The following is a 20,995-nucleotide window of genomic DNA, read 5'->3' on the forward strand; positions in this document are numbered from 1 at the left end:
CCAGACCCTAAAAGCTAGAAGGGCCTGGAACAACATTTTTCAAGTCCTGAAAGAAAATGGATGCCAACCAAGAATCTTATACCCAGCAAAACTTACCTTCAAATTTGACGATGAAATAAAATCCTTCCATGATAAACAAAAGCTAAAAGAATTTACAAAAAGAAAGCCAGCATTACAGAACATTCTCAACAAAATATTCCATGAGGAAGAGATGAAAAACAAAGAAGCAAATCAGCAAAGGGAGGAATTATCCTAAAGGAATCGTCAAATAAAGGAGGAAACAAATTGTGTCAAACAAATAAATAAACAAAATTTTAAAAATGAACCAAATGACCGGGAAACCAAATCATTTCTCTATAATAACCCTGAATGTTAATGGCCTGAATTCATCAATCAAAAGACATAGACTGGCAGACTGGATTAAAAAGAAAGATCCAACAATATGTTGCCTGCAAGAGACTCACCTCATAGAAAAAGATACCCATAGACTAAAGGTGAAAGGATGGGGAAAAACATACCATGCACATGGACTCAGCAAAAAAGCTGGAGTATCCATCCTCATTTCCGATAATGTGGACTTCAAGCCAAAGTTAGTCAGAAGGGATAAAGAAGGTCATTTCATACTGCTTAAGGGAAGCATAAATCAGCAAGATATAACAATCATAAACATCTATGCCCCAAACAGTGGCTCATCTATGTATGTCAAACAAATCCTTCTCAATTTCAGAAACCAAATAGACCACAACACAATAATACTAGGTGATTTTAACACGCCTCTCTCACCACTGGACAGATCTTCCAGACAAAAATTGAACAAAGAAACCATAGATCTCAACAACACAATCAATAATTTAGACTTAACGGACATTTATAGAATATACCATCCAACCAAGAGTGAATACACTTTCTTCTCAGCAGCACATGGATCCTTCTCTAAAATAGACCATATATTATGCCACAAAGCTAATGTTAGCAAATACAAGAAGATAGAGACACTAGCATGTATTCTATCAGATCATAACAGATTGAAGTTAGAAATAAATGAAAGAGTAAAACACAGAAACTATTCCAACATCTGGAGATTAAACAATATGCTATTATATGATGAATGGATAACAGAAGATATTAGGAAGGAAATTAAAAAATTCTTAGAGGTAAATGAGAACAAAGAAACATCATATCAAAATCTCTGGGACACTATGAAAGCAGTACTTAGAGGAAAATTTATTTCATGGAGCGCATTTAATAAAAGAAGTAAAACTCAACAAATAAACAACCTAACACTACAGCTCAAAGCCCTAGAAAAAGAAAAACAGAACAGCACCAAAAGTAGTAGAAGACAGGAAATAGTTAAACTCAGAGCTGAAATCAATGAAATTGAAACAAAAGAAACAATACAAAAAATTGACAAAATAAATAGTTGGTTCTTCGAAAAAATAAACAAAATTGATAAACCTTTAGCCACACTAACAAAGAGAAGACGAGAGAAAATCCAAATCACTAAAATTCGGAATGAACAAGGAAATATCACAACAGACACGATTGAAATACAAAACATAATTAGTAGCTATTTTGAAAATCTATACTCCAACAAAATAGAAAATTTCGAAGACATCAACAGGTTTCTAGAGACATATGAATTGCCTAAACTGAACGAGGAGGACATAAACAATTTAAATAGACCAATTTCAAGTACTGAAATAGAAGAAGTCATCAAAAGCCTACCAACAAAGAAAAGTCCGGGACCAGATGGGTTCTCAGCCGAGTTCTACAAAACCTTTAAAGAAGAGCTCATTCCAATACTTCTCAAAGTATTCCATAAAATAGAAGAGGAGGGAACCCTCCCAAACTCATTCTATGAAGCCAATATCACACTGATACCTAAACCAGACAGAGACTCATCAAGGAAAGAAAATTTCAGACCAATATCCTTAATGAACATCGACGCAAAAATTCTCAACAAAATTTTAGCAAATCGCATACCAAAACATATTAAAAAGATAGTGCACCATGATCAAGTGGGTTTCATCCCAGGGATGCAAGGTTGGTTCAACATCAGGAAATCAATAAACGTAATTCACCATATTAATAGACTTAAAGTCAAGAATCACATGATTATTTCAATAGATGCAGAAAAAGCATTTGATAAAATACAGCACTCCTTCATGCTCAAAACACTAGAAAAAATAGGGATAGTGGGAACATTCCTTAACATTGTAAAGGCCATTTATGCTAAGCCCATGGCTAATATCATTCTAAATGGTGAAAAACTGAAAGCATTCCCCCTAAAAACTGGAACAAGGCAGGGATGCCCTCTTTCACCACTTCTATTCAACATCATTCTTGAGACTCTGGCCAGAGCAATTAGACAAACCAAAGAAATTAAAGGGATACGAATTGGAAAAGAAGAACTCAAACTATCCCTGTTCGCTGATGACATGATGATATATTTAGAGGAACCTGGAAATTCCACCAGAAAACTCTTAGAACTCATAAGTGAATTCAGTAAAGTAGCAGGTTACAAGATCAATGCTCATAAATCCAATGCATTTTTATACATAAGTGATGAATCTTCAGAAAGAGAAATTAGGAAAACTACCCCATTCACAATAGCCTCGAAAAAAATAAAATACTTGGGAATCAATCTCACAAAAGAGGTGAAAGACCTCTACAATGAGAACTATACAACACTAAAGAAAGAAATTAAAGAACACCTTAGAAGATGGAAAGATCTTCCATGTTCTTGGATAGGAAGAATTAATATTGTCAAAATGGCCATACTACCTAAAGTGCTATACAAATTCAATGCAATTCCAATTAAAATCCCAATGACGTACCTTACAGAAATAGAGCAAGCAATTATGAAATTCATCTGGAAGAATAAGAAACCCAGAATAGCTAAAGCAATCCTTAGCAGGAAGAGTGAAACAGGGGGTATTGCAATACCAGATCTTCAACTCTACTACAAAGCAATAGTAACAAAAACGGCATGGTATTGGTACCAAAATAGAAAGGTAGATCAATGGTACAGAATAGAGGACACGGACACAAACCCAAATAAATACAATTTTCTCATACTAGACAAAGGGGCCAAAAATATGCAATGGAGAAAAGATAGCCTCTTCAACAAATGGTGCTGGGAGAATTGGAAATCCATATGCAACAGAATGAAACTAAACCCATATCTCTCACCATGCACGAAACTAAACTCAAAATGGATTAAGGACCTCGGAATCAGACCAGAGACCCTGCAGATTATAGAAGAAAAAGTAGGTCCAGATCTTCACCTTGTTGGACTAGGACCAGACTTCCTTAACAGGACTCCCATAGCACAAGAAATAAAAGCTAGAATCAACCACTGGGATAGATTCAAACTAAAAAGCTTTCTCTCAGCAAAGGAAACTATCAGCAATGCGAGGAAAGAGCCTACAGAGTGGGAGAATATCTTTGCCAATCATACTTCAGATAGAGCACTAATCTCCAGAATCTATAAAGAACTCAAAAAACTCTACTCCAAGAATTCAAATAATCCAGTCAACAAATGGGCTAAGGAAATGAATAGACACTTCACAGAAGAAGATCTACAAGCAATCAACAAACATATGGAAAAATGCTCAACATCTCTAGTAATAAGAGAAATGCAAATCAAAACCACCCTAAGATTCCATCTCACCCCAATTAGAATGGTGATTATCAAGAATACGAGCAACAACAGGTGTTGGCGAGGATGTGGGGAGAAAGGTACACTCATACACTGCTGGTGGGGCTGCAAATTAGTGCAGCCACTCTGGAAAGCAGTGTGGAGATTCCTTAGAAAACTTGGAATGGACCCTCCATTTGACCCAGCTGTCCCACTCCTCGGCCTATACCCAAAGGACTTAAAATCAGCATACTACAGAGATACAGCCACATCAATGTTCATAGCTGCTCAATTCACAATAGCCAGACTGTGGAACCAACCTAGATGCCCTTCAATTGATGAATGGATAAAGAAACTGTGGTATATATATACAATGGAATATTACTCAGCCATAAAGAATGATAAAATTATGGCATTTGCAGGCAAATGGATGAAATTGGAGAATATCATGCTAAGTGAGATAAGCCAATCTCAAAAAGCCAAAGGACGAATGATATCGCTAATAAGTGGAGGATGACACATAATGGGGGGGAGGGAAGGGTTAGTGTTAGGGTTAGAGTTAGGGTTAGGGAGGGGGGCAAGTATGGAGGAAGGAAGTACTGTATAGAGGGTAAAGAGGGGTGGGAGGGGTGGGGGGAAGGGAAAAAATAACAGAATGAATCAAACAACATTACTCTATGTAAATTTATGATTACACAAATGGTATGCCTTTACGCCATGTACAAACAGAGAAACAACATGTATCCCATTTGTTTATAATTAAAAAAAAAAAGTCTGGAATAAGAAAAAAAGATATTTTAGGGCTGGGACTTCCATTTCCAGCAATATAGCAGATGAGAAAAATCTGAAAACTATGCTACTAGAATGAACAAATAGTCAACTGGATTGATGAATAAACTTACCAAAAAAAAAGAAGAAGGAATTTAAGGAGATGAAAAGGAGGAGTGGGGAAGAAAGGCGAAGAGAGCAAATTTAAAAAACAGTACTGTACTGGAAAGTGTTCTGACTACAGAGTGCTAGAATGCAAGTGATAACCTTTCCAACCCAGAGGCTGAGTTTTAACAGCTCCACTCAAATGGAAGTGAGTCTGGGAACTGCATGAGGTGGGAAGGTGGACCCAAGACCCCATTGTGAGGATGAGACCCTTGAAGCATGACATCCTTCATGCAAAAGTTGAAAGGAAAAAACCCACTCTGAGAAGCAGAGTGGATATCTGTTTCCTTGATCTGGTCTCTGGATAGGAGGGGAGAAAAGTCTCCCCTGAAAATCTGAAGTGGTGGGCAATCTTTCATATAGTTGTAAGATTCCAATCTATACTTCTTGTAAGATTCAGTAACTTCAGATTGACAAACAAACATAAAACCTTCCAAAGATGAGCTCACAATCCAAAATTATGAAGCATAGTGAAACAGACTGAATGGGAGCACATTAGTCCTGCTGAGAAAGGAAGCTGAAAGGCGACAAACCCCCACCTTCACAGGAGCCAAAGAAGATGAGAGCAGAGATTGCCCACTCAAGCCTGTCTTACGTAAGCTAACTGGCTCTACATTGTATATATCACCTGGCTTTTGTTTCTATAATTGTAATTGTCTCTGTGAGATGGGCAGAGAGAAACAATCTAGCTACTTCTCCCTGGTTTGATCAAATTAAAGTATAAAGCATAAAGTTCGTATTCATTTTTACATTTTTTTTTTCTATTTCTTATGTGGCCCTCCTGTGGAATCCAACCAGTAGGGATCCAGTCAGTCTCCCTGGGCTGAGCTGTCTGTAACAGCAGGAAACAATCCACTATAAACAAGAGTCAGCAGACTCAAACTTTGCATGATTTAAGCTCCAAAAAGTTCAGATAATGAAATTTTTATAAATAACTTTTAAAACAAATATATTTTTAATTATTGCTATAAAACATGAATTGAAATTTAATATAAGAACAAGGCAAGAAAAAATAATTGAGGAGAAATGTAGCCAGATTTACCTTCTAAGATTACAAATATAGTCAATGAAATAAAGTGAAACTTCAATTGACTGAATAAACATCATCTGTAAATCAGGCAGAGTTAAGAGAGAATTAGTGAACTAGAAGACAGATCTAAGTAAAATGCTGACAAACCAGCTCTCCAGGGAAAGCAAAATCCCAGTTTGTAGCATTTGCTGATTTCCATAGGGTTACCAACATGATGTTACTGAATGTGGAGTTGGGAAGAGTTGCATACAGTTGGTTCTCACCAACCACCATGAGTACAGCACATGACCTAAGTAAACCACCCAAAACAGTAACAAAGAAGGATAAAGAGAGATGGAAAAGAACAAACCCAGTCCTAGGTATTTACCTAGAGAAATCAAAGTATATGTCTATGTATAAACCCTATTCATGAATACCACTTTACACCTATTAGGATGGGAACAAAAATAAGCATTAGCAAGGATGTAGAGAAATCAAAACACTTTTGCACTCTTGGTGGGAGAGTAAAATGGCATAGCCACTGTGAAAAACAGTACGGTGGTTTCCTAAAATTTTAAAGATAAATTAGATGTAGTGGTGCACACCTGGAATTCCAAAGACTTGGAAGACTGAGGCAGGAGGACCACAAGTTCAAGGCCAGCCTGGGCAATTTAGTAAGACCCTGTCTCAAATTTTAAAAGTACAAAGGGTCTTAAAAATTCTAAACATTTGGAAATTTTAAACACACTATAGGTTAAGAAAGAACTCAAAATGGAAAGTAGAAAAACGTATACAACTAAACAAAAATAAAACTATGTTATGTATTAAAATAATTGGTGTGGTACAGCTAAAATGATATTTAAAGGAAAATTGATAGCCTAAAGTGTACATATTGGACAATAAAAAGGTTGGAAATCAGTGCTGGAGAAGATAAAAACAAATGATCTTTTTTATTTTCCACTTGACTATTTCTCTACATGTTTGCCCCTTAATCACAAGGCAGATGCATAATAAGGAAGAGAATAATTTATATATGAAGGTTGTTTTTATACTGGAATATCACTAATTGAATGTTTATGGAATTAAAATTATTTTAAAAACATTAAAAGTATTAATCTTTCAGTTTTTTACTTACCTTTTAATTTCACTTTTTCTTTAAAAATATACATATGTAAGATTTTAATTTTTATGTGAGCGATTTTATTTCTCCTCCCCTGAAACTTCCTTCTTTGCTTTTATGAGAAAAGCATATAAGTTTTCTCCAATCCAAAAGCAAACATATTTAAATATATTTTTCTTCCAATTTTTTTTTGTTTTGTTTTTTGTACCTGGGGTTGAACTCAGAGGCACTTGACCATTGAACCACATCCCCAGTACTATTTTGTATCTTATTTAGATACAGGTCTCACTGAGTTGCTTAGCTCCTCGCTTTTGCTGAGGTTGGCTTTGAACTCATGATCCTCCTGCCTCAGCCTCCTGAGTTGCTGGGATTACACGCGGATGCTACCACGTCCAGGTTCTTCCAAATATTTTCTGACTTCATTTTTTACATTTAGCTCTTTTATTCATCTGAATTTTATTTCATTATATATTTCATTATTATAGGTACATTTATAATACTTTATAATACTATATGTTATGGTGTACAGATCAAAATGGAATTTTTCCAAATATAGTCATTTTCTTGAAGGAAAAAAAAGATTAGTAATGGTTTCATATCCATATTATCTTCTGTTGTTCATGAGTACACATAAACTAGACTTTTTGGTGTTTTGATTTGATTTGGTACTGGGGATTAAACCCAGGGGAGCTTCACCACTGAACTACATCCCTGGTCTCTTTTATTTTTTATTTTGAGACAGAGTCTTGCTAAATTGCTGAGGCTGGTCTCAAACTTGTGATCCTCCTGCCTCCGCCTCCAAAGTCACTTGGATTATGGGAGCGTACCACTGTGCCTAGATAACTAGCTTTCTGGACGGTATAGCGGATCACTCTACAGATTTCATCTATTCAGTCGTAGTAGGTTCAGGAGGATCTACTCAAACCTTCCAATGTTTACCAACTATCTACCATGTGTGATTCCCCTGTTTCTGTGGGGAATTCAAAGTTGAACTAAGTCAGGTTTAAGAGGCTCCCAGGTGTATGTTGACCAGAGATCTAGGCACTGAGGTGAACTATTAAGAGATAAGATTGGCAAGATAAATTGGGGTGAGATCATGATGAGGCTTGAATGCCAAAGGAGGAATGTTAGTGAAGATTTGTAAGTAGGGAGGTAAAAAGTATAATCATACTTTAGGGAAATGGTAGCCCAGAAAATTTTACCTTCTTGGGTCCTAAAGTCATCTTCAGCAAAGATATTAAAGTCTCCACACAGCCCACAGGTCTTGTTGAAGTGTCTGTCTGACAGCAGAACTTGAAAGTTGCCATTGCCATCGATCCTGACCACAAAGCCATAGTCCTCACTGGACAGCTTGTAGTACCCAGCCTCAGTTTCCAGATACAGCCCTTTAGAGGCATAGGGCATGGAGATTCTGGAAGGACAAGGAAGAGGACCCATTCAGAATTGGGCTTCTTGTGCATTTTCAAGACATCTCTCTACCCTTCCAACTGCAACCCCATGCTACAAGGTTCAGACCATGGCAGGAAATGAATGAGGTTCTAGACTAGGAGACCCAGTTCTCACCCAGCCCAGCTACTCGCTTCTGGGTACATTTACTTCCTCTCCCTGGACCCCAGCTTTTTCATCTGAAACGTGAGGGCATATGCCAGGGAATCCCCAAGGTCCTTTTGAATTGGATAATCTGGGTTTCTGACTTACCTTTGGTCCCCCTGCACCACAGTACCATTGATAAACAAATGGATGTCAAAAAATTCCCCAAGATACACAGAGAGGCTCACTCTCTTGCCATTTTGGAAGTCCCCTAAAAGAAAAGAGGAGGAGAAGTGAGTATGACCCAAAAAAGCCCAAAAATGTATTAATAAGATTGCCTGTATAATCTTATGGAAATTCCCCAAAAAAAGTCTTTTAAAATGGGCAACAGAAATCTCCTTAAAAATCTCATTTACTCATTCATCTTTCCATTCATCTAAAAATTTTTATTGAGTGCTTCTGGATACATAGACCTCAATAGGCTCTTATACTTTGCAAAAGCAAACTATAAAAGTGTAACTACTTTACAGTGACCTCAGTGATGACTACTGTAGACCTAGTTCACAATCCAGGTATAAGGATTAGACAAGTATGAAGCAATCAAACACACTGTAAAGTAGCAAACAGAAGCAACAGTATGAGTTATTGGTAACAGGTACTCTAAGATAATGTCATTTAAAATGTTATCTTGGGGGCCGGTGGTATATCTCAGCGGCAAAGCACTTAGCTAGCATGCACAAAGCCCTGTTTCATCCCCAGAATTTAATTAATTGATTAAAAATATCTTAGGAGAGCCCAAATCAGAATCCCTGAGCTGTTTAAAATGGAGATTCATGAGTCCTACCTTAATTTACCACATTTGATTCTCTAGGAGAAGTTTAAAGAGAGTGTAAAGTACCTCCCACAGTGCAGAGAACCTTAGTAGGATTCAATAAGTGATGGGTATGGCCATTAGAGATGCTTGAATGGTTTAATGCATCATAAAATAGTCTCTGTCAATGGTCTCATCATGAGGGGCAAACACAGGGACAAGGGTGATGGCAGTTGGCATAAAAGATGGAAAATTGGTGAGGCATTTTCCACAGCATGATCAGAGCTTGACCATTCACAGCTGATCTCTGAGAACTGCTTCTTGGGCTGGGCCTTTGGTATCCAAAGATAATGGATTGGCCATAGGGATGAAGGAGCCCAAAGGGTCAGTGTAGAATCTGAGTGTCGAGCCTTAGAGGCTTAGAAGTTGATGGAGGGAAGAGGGAAGATGGAGGGCAGCCAGTGAAGACAGAGGTCCAACATGGGGACAGTGTCCTAGAGATCCTGAAGGTATGGAGCATAGGGCCCAGATGAGAGATTAGCCTTGGAAATGAGGAAAACTATCTTCTTCTAGGAGGAGTGGGGGAATGTGAGCTCCAGTTTCTCAGCAAAAGAGGCAGCAAGGATGCCTGTGGACCCAAGCCCAGAAAACAGGAAGGCCTGTTGACTTGAGGTGTTGCTGCCATGGCCAGGACCACTGCAAAGGCCAGTTTGGGAAGGCCTCCTCACTCCCAACCAGGCAGAGGAGTTCCACAAACCACATTCTGCAGAACTCCACACCAGTGCTACCAGGAGAAAACAGAGATGTCAAAAAAGTTAAATGAATTTTGTTCTGTATTGAATAAAACATATAGAAGGCTATGTTGGTTTGGAGTTTCTTCCCTAGACCCAAACAAACCAAACCAAAATGGAGTCACTCATGCTGAAGTTCCATGTCAGCAAACCAAAACTAAGTTGTTCATCTGGCCTTCTGAGAAAGCAAGGAGTGGAGGTAGGAAGGGAGGGGAAGAGAGAGACAGAGAGACAGAAAAAAACCCAAATCCCTGATTGGGCCAGTTGCAGTTGCTTTATAAACTTCACAAGTTAAGAAACTTTGTGGGGGGTGGCGGGTGTCAGGGCTTGAACTCAGGGTCACTCAACTACTAAGCCACATCCCCAGCCCTTTTTTTTTTTATTTTACTTAGAGACAGTGTCTCTCTGTTGCTTAGCGCCTTGCCTTTGCTGAGGCTGGTTTTGAACTTGTGAACCTCCTGAGCTGCTGGGATTATAGGCATGCGCCACCGTACCCAGCCTAAGAAACTTAAAGAACCATTCACTTTTTATTCTGTTTCTGCTTTCCTCAGCCCTTCTCTGTCTATAAAATCAATTTCTTCTGCTCAGTTCATAGGAACACTCATTCCATTCTGTGGAATGAAGTGTTACCTGATTCTAGAATTTTTTAAAATAGAATCAATTAAGATCTTAAAATTCGTTGCGATTTTGTCCTTTCACACCTAAGCTGGGAAGTGTGGCCCACTCTGCATTTTCACTTAGACCAGTTTTTACAGCAAGCAAATCTTCAGAAGTCAAACAAACTTTCAGACAGCAGGAAATTAGTCAATGAAAAACAAACAGAATGGAAGAGGCAAATGGTAGGTAAGCAGAGGAAAACAGTAACACTAGAATCTGAGTGGTGGGTATAGAAATGTTGTATTCCTTCAACTTTTCTGCATGTTTGAAAATTGTAACAGTACAATGGTAAAATAAATAAATAAACAAATAAACAGGACATCCTGGCAGCAAACTCTGGTTTGCAATCCCTCCCAGGAGTCTTCTAAGTCCTTAGGCATTTGCACTGGGCCTAAGACCCTTCTTAGGCTTCTTCTGGGGCTGGCACTCTGAACACTATAGACCCAACTAAGTGTGCTGAACAGACAGGGTAAGGATTCATTAAACTCCTCTCTGGAGGCCTGCTAGAACAGAAGAAGGCCCCACCGCTGGAAGAGTGTACAAAAGAGCCTGAGAGGTCTAGGCATTCGTGGGCTTGTGTCCTCACAGAGCAGATGGACAGGGCAGTTCTGCCCTTACTTCACTGGGTAACCCAACCGGTATGGCTCCTTTGAACCAAAGGCACCGCCCTCCTAAAAACAGGAAAGGAATCCTTGTGGGTCTCTCCTGTTTGCAGGCTCTCCCTATCATGAGGATTCAGAATGGGTGACTGGAAAAAGTTGGCCAGGGAGTATGTGACTGGAGGGTAACTAGGGATTGCTTGGGAGGTCACCAGGCAGCTTGGGATGTGCCACTACCACACAGCTATGGATCTACAGTTCTTTGAGGCTTTCAGAGATGGAAAATCACCTAAACGACTCACTGGTTCCACCAGAAGCAGAGCTGAGCAGGTGCTGCAGGAAAGCCCAGAGGTCACCATCACTATAAGGTAGAAAAATAGGGCCTGCAAAACCAGACAAGTCACAAATTCAGCAGAAGCAGAAAACCAAACTAGAGGGAACTGAGAGACATATGTGGAAGGGTACAGAGCCCCAGCCCTTCTCAAGTCAGTGATGAAGAACAATTGATCACAGAGAATGAAAGAGGAGGAGGTTGGTTTTATAGACAGAAAAGGGTTGAGGAAAGCAAAAACCAAGAAAAAGAAGCAGTCCATGGCTTCGAAGTCACCTTCCTTGTAAAGGTAAAAGGAGGAGACTCCCCTACCCGTGCCCTTCTCAAGTACATAATGAAGAACACCTGTCCTCACATAATGAAGGCGGTGGGATTCAGATCCACCCAGGTGATTGACATTTGGGATAAGGTGCCTTTCCTCAGAGAACTGGTCAGAGGTGGCAGAGCTGGGACTCAGGACCAGGTGCTGTTTGTAAGCATTTGAAAGGCTTGCTCTGGGTGGCCCCTGGAGAGCTCAGCTTTAGGAAGACCAGGAGGCAGCCAGCAGAGCTACACCCAGGGCTGACCCCATGTGAGGCAGCAGCCTGTGGGTTGGGATAAATGGGCTGGCTGCCCAGAATCTTCACTACTATATGGGGTCCTGAAGTGGATGATGTAGGTTATGGGAACCAGCCCCCAGTCAGAAACAAATCAAAAGTTTAGGGCAGAAGTGGGATTGAGACTGTGACCTTCAATGAGGACTGAAGTACAGGGAGCCTGCGGAGTTCCTGAACCTGCACCATGAATGAGACAGTTGGCCCACATCCAAGACAGGAGGAGGCAAGAGGATTTGTTGAAAGTGTGACCTGGAGAACTCCACAATCCAGAGAAACATACTATGGCAGAGAGAAAAATCTTGGAGACAATCTAAATAAGTGACTCTTAAACATTTTTTTTGCCCCAAAATCATAAAAAAAAAAAAAAAAATTATTCCATGACATGGTATACACATGCATACAAACACTTGCACACACACAATGTTTAACATCTGCCCTCACCACATGCCTTGCCTCTGACATTTTGTGATGTTTTCTATTCTCTTCTGTTTAATTTTTGCAATGCTGGTTAGAACCATGGCTTGTGATTCAGTTCGAAAAACACTGACCTAGACTGACCCCATCTTATAGAAGGAGAAACAGATTCAGACAGGATTCCACCCTCTCGCTATTGACACTTGGGGCTGAATCATCTTTGTTGTGGGGACCATCCTGTGCATGGTAGGATCATTAGCAGCATCCTGGCCCCTACCACTGGATGCCAACAGCACGTCACCAGTTGTGACCACTCAAAATGTCTCCAGACACTGCCAAATGTTCTCTGAGGGAAAATATCATTCCAACTGAGAATTACTGGTTTACACCTGGAGTAGAACTAGCTCACACCCAGATTTTCTGACTCCAAATCCAAATCTCCTATTGCAAAAAAACTACCTAACAGGACATCTGACCACTGTGGATTCAGCAAATCACTAATGCAGGAGAGAACATATCAGCCTTCTGTTTTAGTTACCGCATTCCTTTGCTGCAAATTATCTATAACCACTAGGAAAATGAACCATTAGAAATGACCAGTGACTCCCACATTCCACAGACCTCCCTGTTAGTACTTCCTTTAACTGCTAGGTAAGGAAGGGTCTGTATGTTCACCCAGAGGAGAAACATCCAACCAGGCTTACCCAGGCTCCTGTCCAGCTCCTTGAACTCAGCGATGAGGATACTGAGTGAATCAGTCAACCCCCAGCCCCACATGTGGGAGCAAGAGGCACCCTGCACCTTCTAAAGCAGGCCAACAGCTGGAACCAGGGTCGTACCTGCGGGGGGTATCTTAGGGCTGTAGTGCAGAACACTAATCGGCATCTCTAATGAACATTCCATGCCCCATGTCCATGATTCTGATGCAAGTCATCTTCTGTCCACACTTGGAAGTCAGTGATCTACTCAGCCCATGCCATTCTGCTAACTCAGAATCTGAGCTTCCCACTACAGAAATGACTGAGTCAGTGAGTGGTTTATGGCTCTCCCTGGGTTAATTTGGGAGGCAATCAAACCCTGCAGCCATGGATTAGGAAGAAGAGTCTCTACAACTCAGGAGGAAACAGGACTCTATGGTGGACTTTCTGGACCCTGTACCCACTGACTAGAAAATGTGAGCCTTAGTCTGGGACCCCAGAGCTGCCTGACCAGGAACAGGAATCAAGGAAAGGCCCTCCCCTTTGCACCAGGTGGGCCTTCAAGAACAGACATAAACACTTTACCCAGGATGTGAATAAGGTCCACCGGCACCCAGAGAGGAATGTGAATTATTTTCAATTTAGAGTTAAGGAAACAGGATGTCATTGGAGAACAATGGAGCAGAAGATGATCATGCACCTATAAACTGAAACCATAGGGCCCAAGGTCTGTGTTCCTTCCCCTGACCCCAGGATTCTGCCTGCTCCAAGCTCCAGTGCAGGCCCAGGCTCCACAGATTACAACACCTCCTCCAACATTCACCCCAACATCAGGAAAAGTAGCTGCCCAATTATTCAATTTTGAGTGGAAATGAAACCAACATATATTAAATAGCCTGGTTCAGTCAATAACCTCCCAGAAAGTTGACACTCAACAAGAGCAAGTTGCCATAAGAAAAGAATGACAACCCTGGGGTTGCGGGGTACGATGAGCTGTTTGGAAGTAGGGTGACCCTCTCCATCCCTTCACATTGCCCCAGCCACTGACATCCACAAATGGGTAGCGGGAGAGACCAGGTCTCTAGTGCAAACCTGCATGGACAGTGTCGGGGGAGGTTCCCATAGCTATCAACCTGACCTCCAGAGAAATGCCCAAGAGCCTGATAGTCCTGTGTCTCCACCCTGTGCATACCCACCAAGCCTCTGTTCATCTGGCTGCTTTCAATAACTCGGGTTTAGATAACGCTTCACACTTGCAAATACTTTAATCTCACTTGAGCCTCACAGGCTCTGCATTTTAAAGAGGAGGAAATGAAGGCCGAGAGACACTCTGCCACTTTCCCAAGGGCATTCAGGGCAGAGAGGGAATGGAGGCGGCTCCAACTATGGCTCTTCCCATGCTTCCATTTCCTGCTGAAGGCAGAGCGTCCAGGTCCTGGCAGTTATAAATCAGTTGGTGGGCATAAGCTGACCTACTGAGTGCTGGACAGGGCCAGTGCGGTCAAGGGGGTCTAACCAGAGGGAGTACCAGCACAACCTGAATTTCCCTGCTTTGAGGGCTCCTTAAGAGGAGAGGGCTTTTGAGATGGGCTTTTCCAACATCTGGCTGCACTCCCTGAGCCCAGAATACAAACTCTGTGCCTGGTCCTAAGCTTTCATTATGTACTGTTTACTAACCCACCTCCAGGGTAGGGAGACCACAGCAGGACTGAGCTAAAGCAGATCATGGAGTCAAGACTGCAGCCCCCTCCAGGGCTCCAGTGTCCCCCTCCCTGGAAACTCTGCTCAGGGTGAAGAGGTGTCATTATCTGTTCTTTCAAAATCTTCCTGCTGTCATTCCCAACCCTCCATTCCCCCAGAGTCATCACAGGTAAGTGGTCTGTGCCATCTCCATGATGATTGTTAAGGTGGAGAAATCCACTTAAAATAAACACTGGAGCCACAGGCAGCTGGCGGGCCTGAGCGCCGTCCGCTTCCTGGTGGAGGAGGGGGCCTTTTTCTTGCCAGCTGCTCTCTGAAGCCAGTCCCCAGGTGCTGCCTCTGAAGCAAACTTGGGTTCCACAGCCCAGTGTTCCGTGATGATGTGTCAGGCCCCGGGGGATATCTCTGGCCCTTTTCACCTCCTGCTCGGTCACCATGGCCAAGGCTACCCTGCCTCCCACCTTCCTTCCTGCCTGGACCCCCTTGGCAAAACACCAGTCCCTTTGACCCTTCCCCACTGCATAGCCTCCACCTAACTCCTCCAGCCTGCTGAATGCAGCCAACTCTTCCTCCCTCAGACTTCAAGACCCTGCCTGCAGCCCAATGGAGTCCCAGCCTTAGAACTCACTGTGCTCCATTCCTGGACTTCTCAAAGTTTGGTTCCCAGTACAGCAGCAACAATTAAGAAATAGTTAGAAATAAAAATTTCAGGCCCCATTCCAAATTTACTGAGTCAGAACTCTGTGGGGGAGGGAGCCCAGCAACCTTGTAGTAGAGCCATCTAGGTGGACATGATGCTGGCTGATAGGAAACCACTCCCCCACTCTTCCACCTAATGAGCACACATTTCTTCCAGCTCTTCTCTTTGGCTCATGCTGTCCCCACTGTGTGAGGCACCCTCCCCTGTCCTCTTCACCTAACCAAAGCCCCATCAACCAAGGCTCCTCAAACGCCACCTGCTCTTGTAAATATCTTTAGTACAACTCCAGTTGGTGTTGACAGAAACCCCATGGAGCCAAGAACCAGGAAACAAAGATGAGCAAGGCAGAGTCCTTGCCTTTGAGGGGCTCACAAAGGAGCGGGAAGAACGGCAATACGCTGAAGTCATGCTGTGATAGGGTATCCAGCAGATGCAGGGCAGGTAGCAGGTAGCCTAAGGGAGCAACTAAGAAGCAGGGGAGATTCACAGTCATGGCTTCAGTAAGTTCACTGAACTCCCAAGCACAGCCTAGTGCATGTTGGACAGAAAGGACACAGCATGGATCCACTCAGCCTTTAGCCCTTCAGCCTTTATGTCACGGAAGGCCGAGAGTTTTGCAAAAAGAATCTCTCCTTGATCAAACTTGAGTCAGGTTTTTCTGAGCCATCTTCTTGACTAGGTCTTGACCTTATAGTCCTTCACCCATGTAGTACTGTTTTAGCACAATTCCCACTGGGTCAGTTTAGCAAAAATTCCTTACCTTCAGTATATGATCAAATTCTTCATCCCCCAAACTTGGTATCTGGTTACCCTGGCCTGCCTTCAGTAAGATTCCTGTCAAGTTGGTTTAGCCAGAACCCCTTACCTTCTTCATTTCCTCTGTCACTGACCCCCTCCACCACCCTTTCTTGGATCTAAATTCCACTTTTCCTTGTGTTTGGAGGTGGACTCCATCTCTCTCCCTAACCATAAAACCCCCATTGCAGTAGTGCCTCTTGAATGCAAGGTCTTTCTTCCTGGCTTTAAGAAGATTTGTGAATTTTTCTTTAACAGCCTGGATCTGTCAGCTTCCACCTCAGCTCCCCAATTTTGTAGCATTCCTTCCTCACATCTCACAGCTGATTAATTCTTAGTGTGGCAGTCTCCAAATCATAGTTCTTCATCAGTGCCCCCAGCCCCACTCCCAGCCTTGAAAAGTTCCCTCTCCCTGTAGTAGAGAGGAAACACCCTTCAGGGAGAGGCCCAAGATTAAATCCAGCTCCTCTGTCAGGCTTTGGGAGGGTTCTACAACCTCCTTGGGTCTTGGTTCTGCATTTATAAAACAGTGGTGACTATATCTACATTCCAGAACTATTGTGGCAATGCAGAGAGAACATGGGGGCAGAACCTGGACATTTCTAGGAACAAGAGATGTGCAACATAAGCTAGAAATTCTGAATTCCATGGGTCACTGAGAAAATGATTATTCCCTGTTGCAAGTTTTATATGTTCCAAAGTTCCTTCTAGGTCATCATTTTTCTTGATGCTTTGTAGTTCCTGAGGCACTGCCTGGACCCAGAACAATGGACATAACCACTGAAGAAGTCCAAAGATTCTCTCCATTCCACGAGGCTCCCATGGAGAGAGATTGGAGAAACCAAGGGAAGTCAGGTGTCACAGAAAGGGCACTCCCCACCGTGCTCTCAGCAGTGATCTTCGAGTTCAGGCATGTCTAAGGATTGGGACCCTCCCTGCATGGCAGGGCTGAGCACAGCTGGCCCCTTCTCTGAATTCCTGCCCTCTGTGCCCGGGACTTACCAAGAATTGAGAAGGAGTGTTCCTGGCAGTCCCCTGCCAGGAGGTAACTGCAGACTCCCTTGAAGCTGTACATGCTCTCATCAAAGGTGTTGATGAAGTCACTTCCAAAGAGGCTGCACCGGGCCATGGATGGCTTGCCACTAGCCCTTTCTGTGCAGAGGGTCCCTAGAGGGAGAGGATGCAGGTGAGCGCAATTGGAACCATCAGCCCAAATCCTTCCAGCCTCATAGAAATGAGGCTACATCTGATAGAAATTGGGCTGGGGGAGGTACTTTCCATCCCAAATAAGACTATAGTTATTGCTTTAGTCCTCGAATTAGAATATGGCCCAGAACTCATGGCAGTAATGGAGGAACCTTTTTTTCAGGAAATCTACTCTTTTAAATGACAATTACTTACTGATTTAAAATGTAATAATACCCATTATAGAAAATTTGGAGAGATACAGAAGAAAACACAATGAAGTTAAAAATCACCTGTGATCTGACATTCAGCCAAAACTAGATAACATTTCAGTGTTTACCTTTCTGTTCTACTTTATAGCATATATACAGTTGTGGATTTATTACAAATTTATGATCATCCTATGCAAAACTATTTACAAACTATGTTTACTCCTCAACATATTGTAAAGAATTTGTCGTCCATTATATATGTTCTAAAATGTGATTTTTAGTGACTGCTTTACATTCTACATCTAACTGTATATAGTATAGCCTCTTATTATTTGGTTCTTAACATTTTCTCAAATACTTTACTCTTATAAAGTGTTTGTAGTGAGCATCCGTCTACATATTTACTATTATATTTTAAGTAGATTAAACTTGAGACAAATCAGACTGTGTTCCTATCAGTGTTGAGAAGTGGTAAAAGTCCTCTCTAGAGCTGACCTCCCTCACTAACACACCACCCACCTGGCAGAAAGATGCAGAGAGCATGATAAATGTACAGTTCTTTCTAGACTAACTGTGGGCAGGTTAACCTGAGCAGTCTAAATGGAGACACTCCTGGTCAAAAGTCCTTCCCTGCCATTCAGTCTCAGAATTTCAGCAAGAGAAGGAAAACAGTACAATGCAGTATAATGGGAGAGAGCAGGTCTAGAACCCAAGAGAAGTGATCTCTGGTTTTGGTTCTGTGTGACTCTAAAGCAATCATTTTTCCTCTCTGAGTCTCTTCATCTGTACATTGAAATTTTCACTAGATGACCTCCACAATCCCTTCTGAAACTAAGCCTCTATCCAAGAATTTAATTCTTTCTTCTCCATCCTGTGCTTCCATCATATAGGATGGTTCTGTGCACATTTATCCTTTCCAGAGGAAGGTATTTGCAGGCATCAGGTCTTCTGCAGGCCAGAGTTCTGTGGAACCTCCATAGAAGGCAACCAGCGAGTCTGAAAGGCCCACTATGAGTCTAACATGGGACTCACACAAAGATGACCTCCAGACACACCTGCTAATTCCTAGAAGGGGGTTACTCCAAATGACCCTGGAGCAGGAGTGAGGAAGGACTTAGTACCTACCTGACAATGAAAGGATCAGAGCAAGCAGCACCCTGGTAAGTCTGGCAGGAATCATCTGCAGAGAAGCAAAAGAAATAAACTGTTTTTACTTCCCATAGACGGCTGCTGGTATAAGCTACTGACAATGCACAAAGCAGGAAAAATGATTTCTTAAAGCAAGGGAAGGATCGATCACCATTAGTCCCATTTCTCCTTTGAACATGGGTTATTTATCCCAAAACTGCCCCTGGCCAGTACCAAGCCCAAGAGTAACAATTTCTGTGAGCCACACCCTGAGCACCCTTCCCCAGACAACAGTCCCAGGGCCAAAACAGAAGGGGGAAGCACTGTCATCTCATCTGGGTTCCTCCAGGGCACCCTGACCTCTCATGCCCCTGTGCTCCAGCAGCCAGGAGCAGAGGCACACCTAAGTCTCCCAGCTTGGCAGCAAATGGGGAAATTGGAACTGTCTCACACTTTCATTGCTACCAGAGGCACCCAGACTTGGAGAAGGTGCAGGAACCACCAATTAATTGCTTGCTAGTCCCTGGACTTAGACCAATAGAACCTCCAGCGCAGGGACTCGCTCACCTCCATCCCCAGAGCCTGGCGAGGTGCCTACCACCCAGGACATGCTCAGTAAATGTTTGCTGTGTTCATCTGATAAATGGACCCCATCAGCCCTGGGTCCCCAGAAAGTTTCCCCACTTGTCGCACGCCGCCCCCTGCCCCGCCACACACACATACATACACACACACACAGGTCAATTGATCCTGGTTGGCAGAGCACAGCAGAGCCTCTGCCACAGCCCCTCTCCTCTGGAAAAGGTTGTTAAATACAGTAGCGTCCACCTGAGGTTTGCTGGGGGTGGCTCCTGTCTTACCTACTGCCACATCTATCCAAAGGAAGGAGAGCTAACCCCAATCTGCTATCGACCTTGGAAGGAACACTTTGTTGTTGGATCCAGCAAGTCTTGGTCTCCGTACTGGTGTCCCTCGCCCACTCCCTCCCAATGCACAGGTGTATTGTACCCCAGAGGTGAGGGCAAAGATCCATCCAGGCTAGTGTGAGTGAAAACTACAAAATAAAACCCAATGCATGAAGAAAAGCAGCTGCAGGACACCCAGAGGCAAGAAGACCAAGGGGCATTAGGATAGTCCAGTCTTTGAATCGCCTTTCAAACAAAACCTTTCTAGTTCAGGGATGGAGAAAACCAGCCAGGGTCCCAGGGCAGGGATCAGCCCTGCATTTTTCTCCCACAACTGCACCAGCTCTTCTTCCAAAAGATCATACCTTTCCCTGCAAACAGGGGCTGCAGGTATCTCCAAGGTCCCTTAGGAAACTCGACCACTGCTCGGTGGTGCCACCACCCCTAGGCCATTCTCCCAGCAACTGCTGAGGTTGGATGGATCTGCTGCAGCCCTGAACTGTTTTGCTGTTAAGTAGTCCAGGGGCTGCAGAGTCCCCGCAGCCAGGGGAGATAAGCCCAAGTTGTGACGTTCACCAACCACCCCCTCTTCCCCACCACAATAGCTGTGAGCTGCCACATCAGGGCCCTGGCCTCCTTTTAATTACCAAAGGGAAACAATGACAGGAAATGGTATTAGAAATACCTCCAGGATGATAAGGCTTTGAACAGCTCAGAGGGAGACCTCCTGGCAGCTGCTTTCATGAACTGCTTTGCCTTCCCCTAACGCCCCCGACTCCCCTGTCCCATAGTTGGTCCCCAGGACTTCCAAGTGCCCACATAGACAGGCCTGACCAGAAGTGCTGGTGTCCCCAGGACAGACTCATCCAAGCCAGGGAGGAATTCAGGCTAGATTAACATGGCTTCTGGACCTGGCCTCCAGGACTGAGACTCCAGAGAATTTTGAAAAACACCTCAACCTGAGCCAACTTAGCTGCTGAGCGGGAGGAAGGAACGCATTAACACTTCCTGTCCACCCAGGTATGAACCATCCGGCCAGGGTTCTTAACAAAAACAGTCCTTTTGGGTACTGGCCAGTATTTAATGGTCGGATTAAATAAAAATGAAGGTCCTGGTCACAAGACCAGGACTTTGTAAACAGTGGATGTGGAAGTGATGGTTTGATTCTAATGTTCCTCCCTTACCAAAAAAACATTTTTGTGATGCTGGGGATGGGAACAAGAACCTCACACATACTAGG

At 42.9% G+C, this 20,995-nt stretch overlaps 1 protein-coding gene across 1 annotated transcript in view; it reads right to left on the reverse strand.

The window, feature by feature from the left end:
- The window catches only part of VWF (von Willebrand factor), a gene marked incomplete at its 5' end in the record, with an annotated part of 156,788 nt that extends 136,412 nt beyond the window's left edge, over positions 1-20,376 (reverse strand). Inside the window, 6 exon segments of the mRNA XM_079142379.1 lie at positions 7,905-8,113; positions 8,401-8,503; positions 17,328-17,492; positions 18,848-18,902; positions 20,121-20,301; positions 20,303-20,376. Of these exon segments, the coding sequence (XP_078998505.1) occupies positions 7,905-8,113; positions 8,401-8,503; positions 17,328-17,492; positions 18,848-18,902; positions 20,121-20,301; positions 20,303-20,376 (787 nt within the window).
- Between the last annotated feature and the right edge of the window lie 619 nt (positions 20,377-20,995).

This window comes from Sciurus vulgaris (assembly GCF_902686455.1).
Source record: "Sciurus vulgaris genome assembly, chromosome: 5".
Taxonomy (NCBI): domain Eukaryota; kingdom Metazoa; phylum Chordata; class Mammalia; order Rodentia; family Sciuridae; genus Sciurus; species Sciurus vulgaris.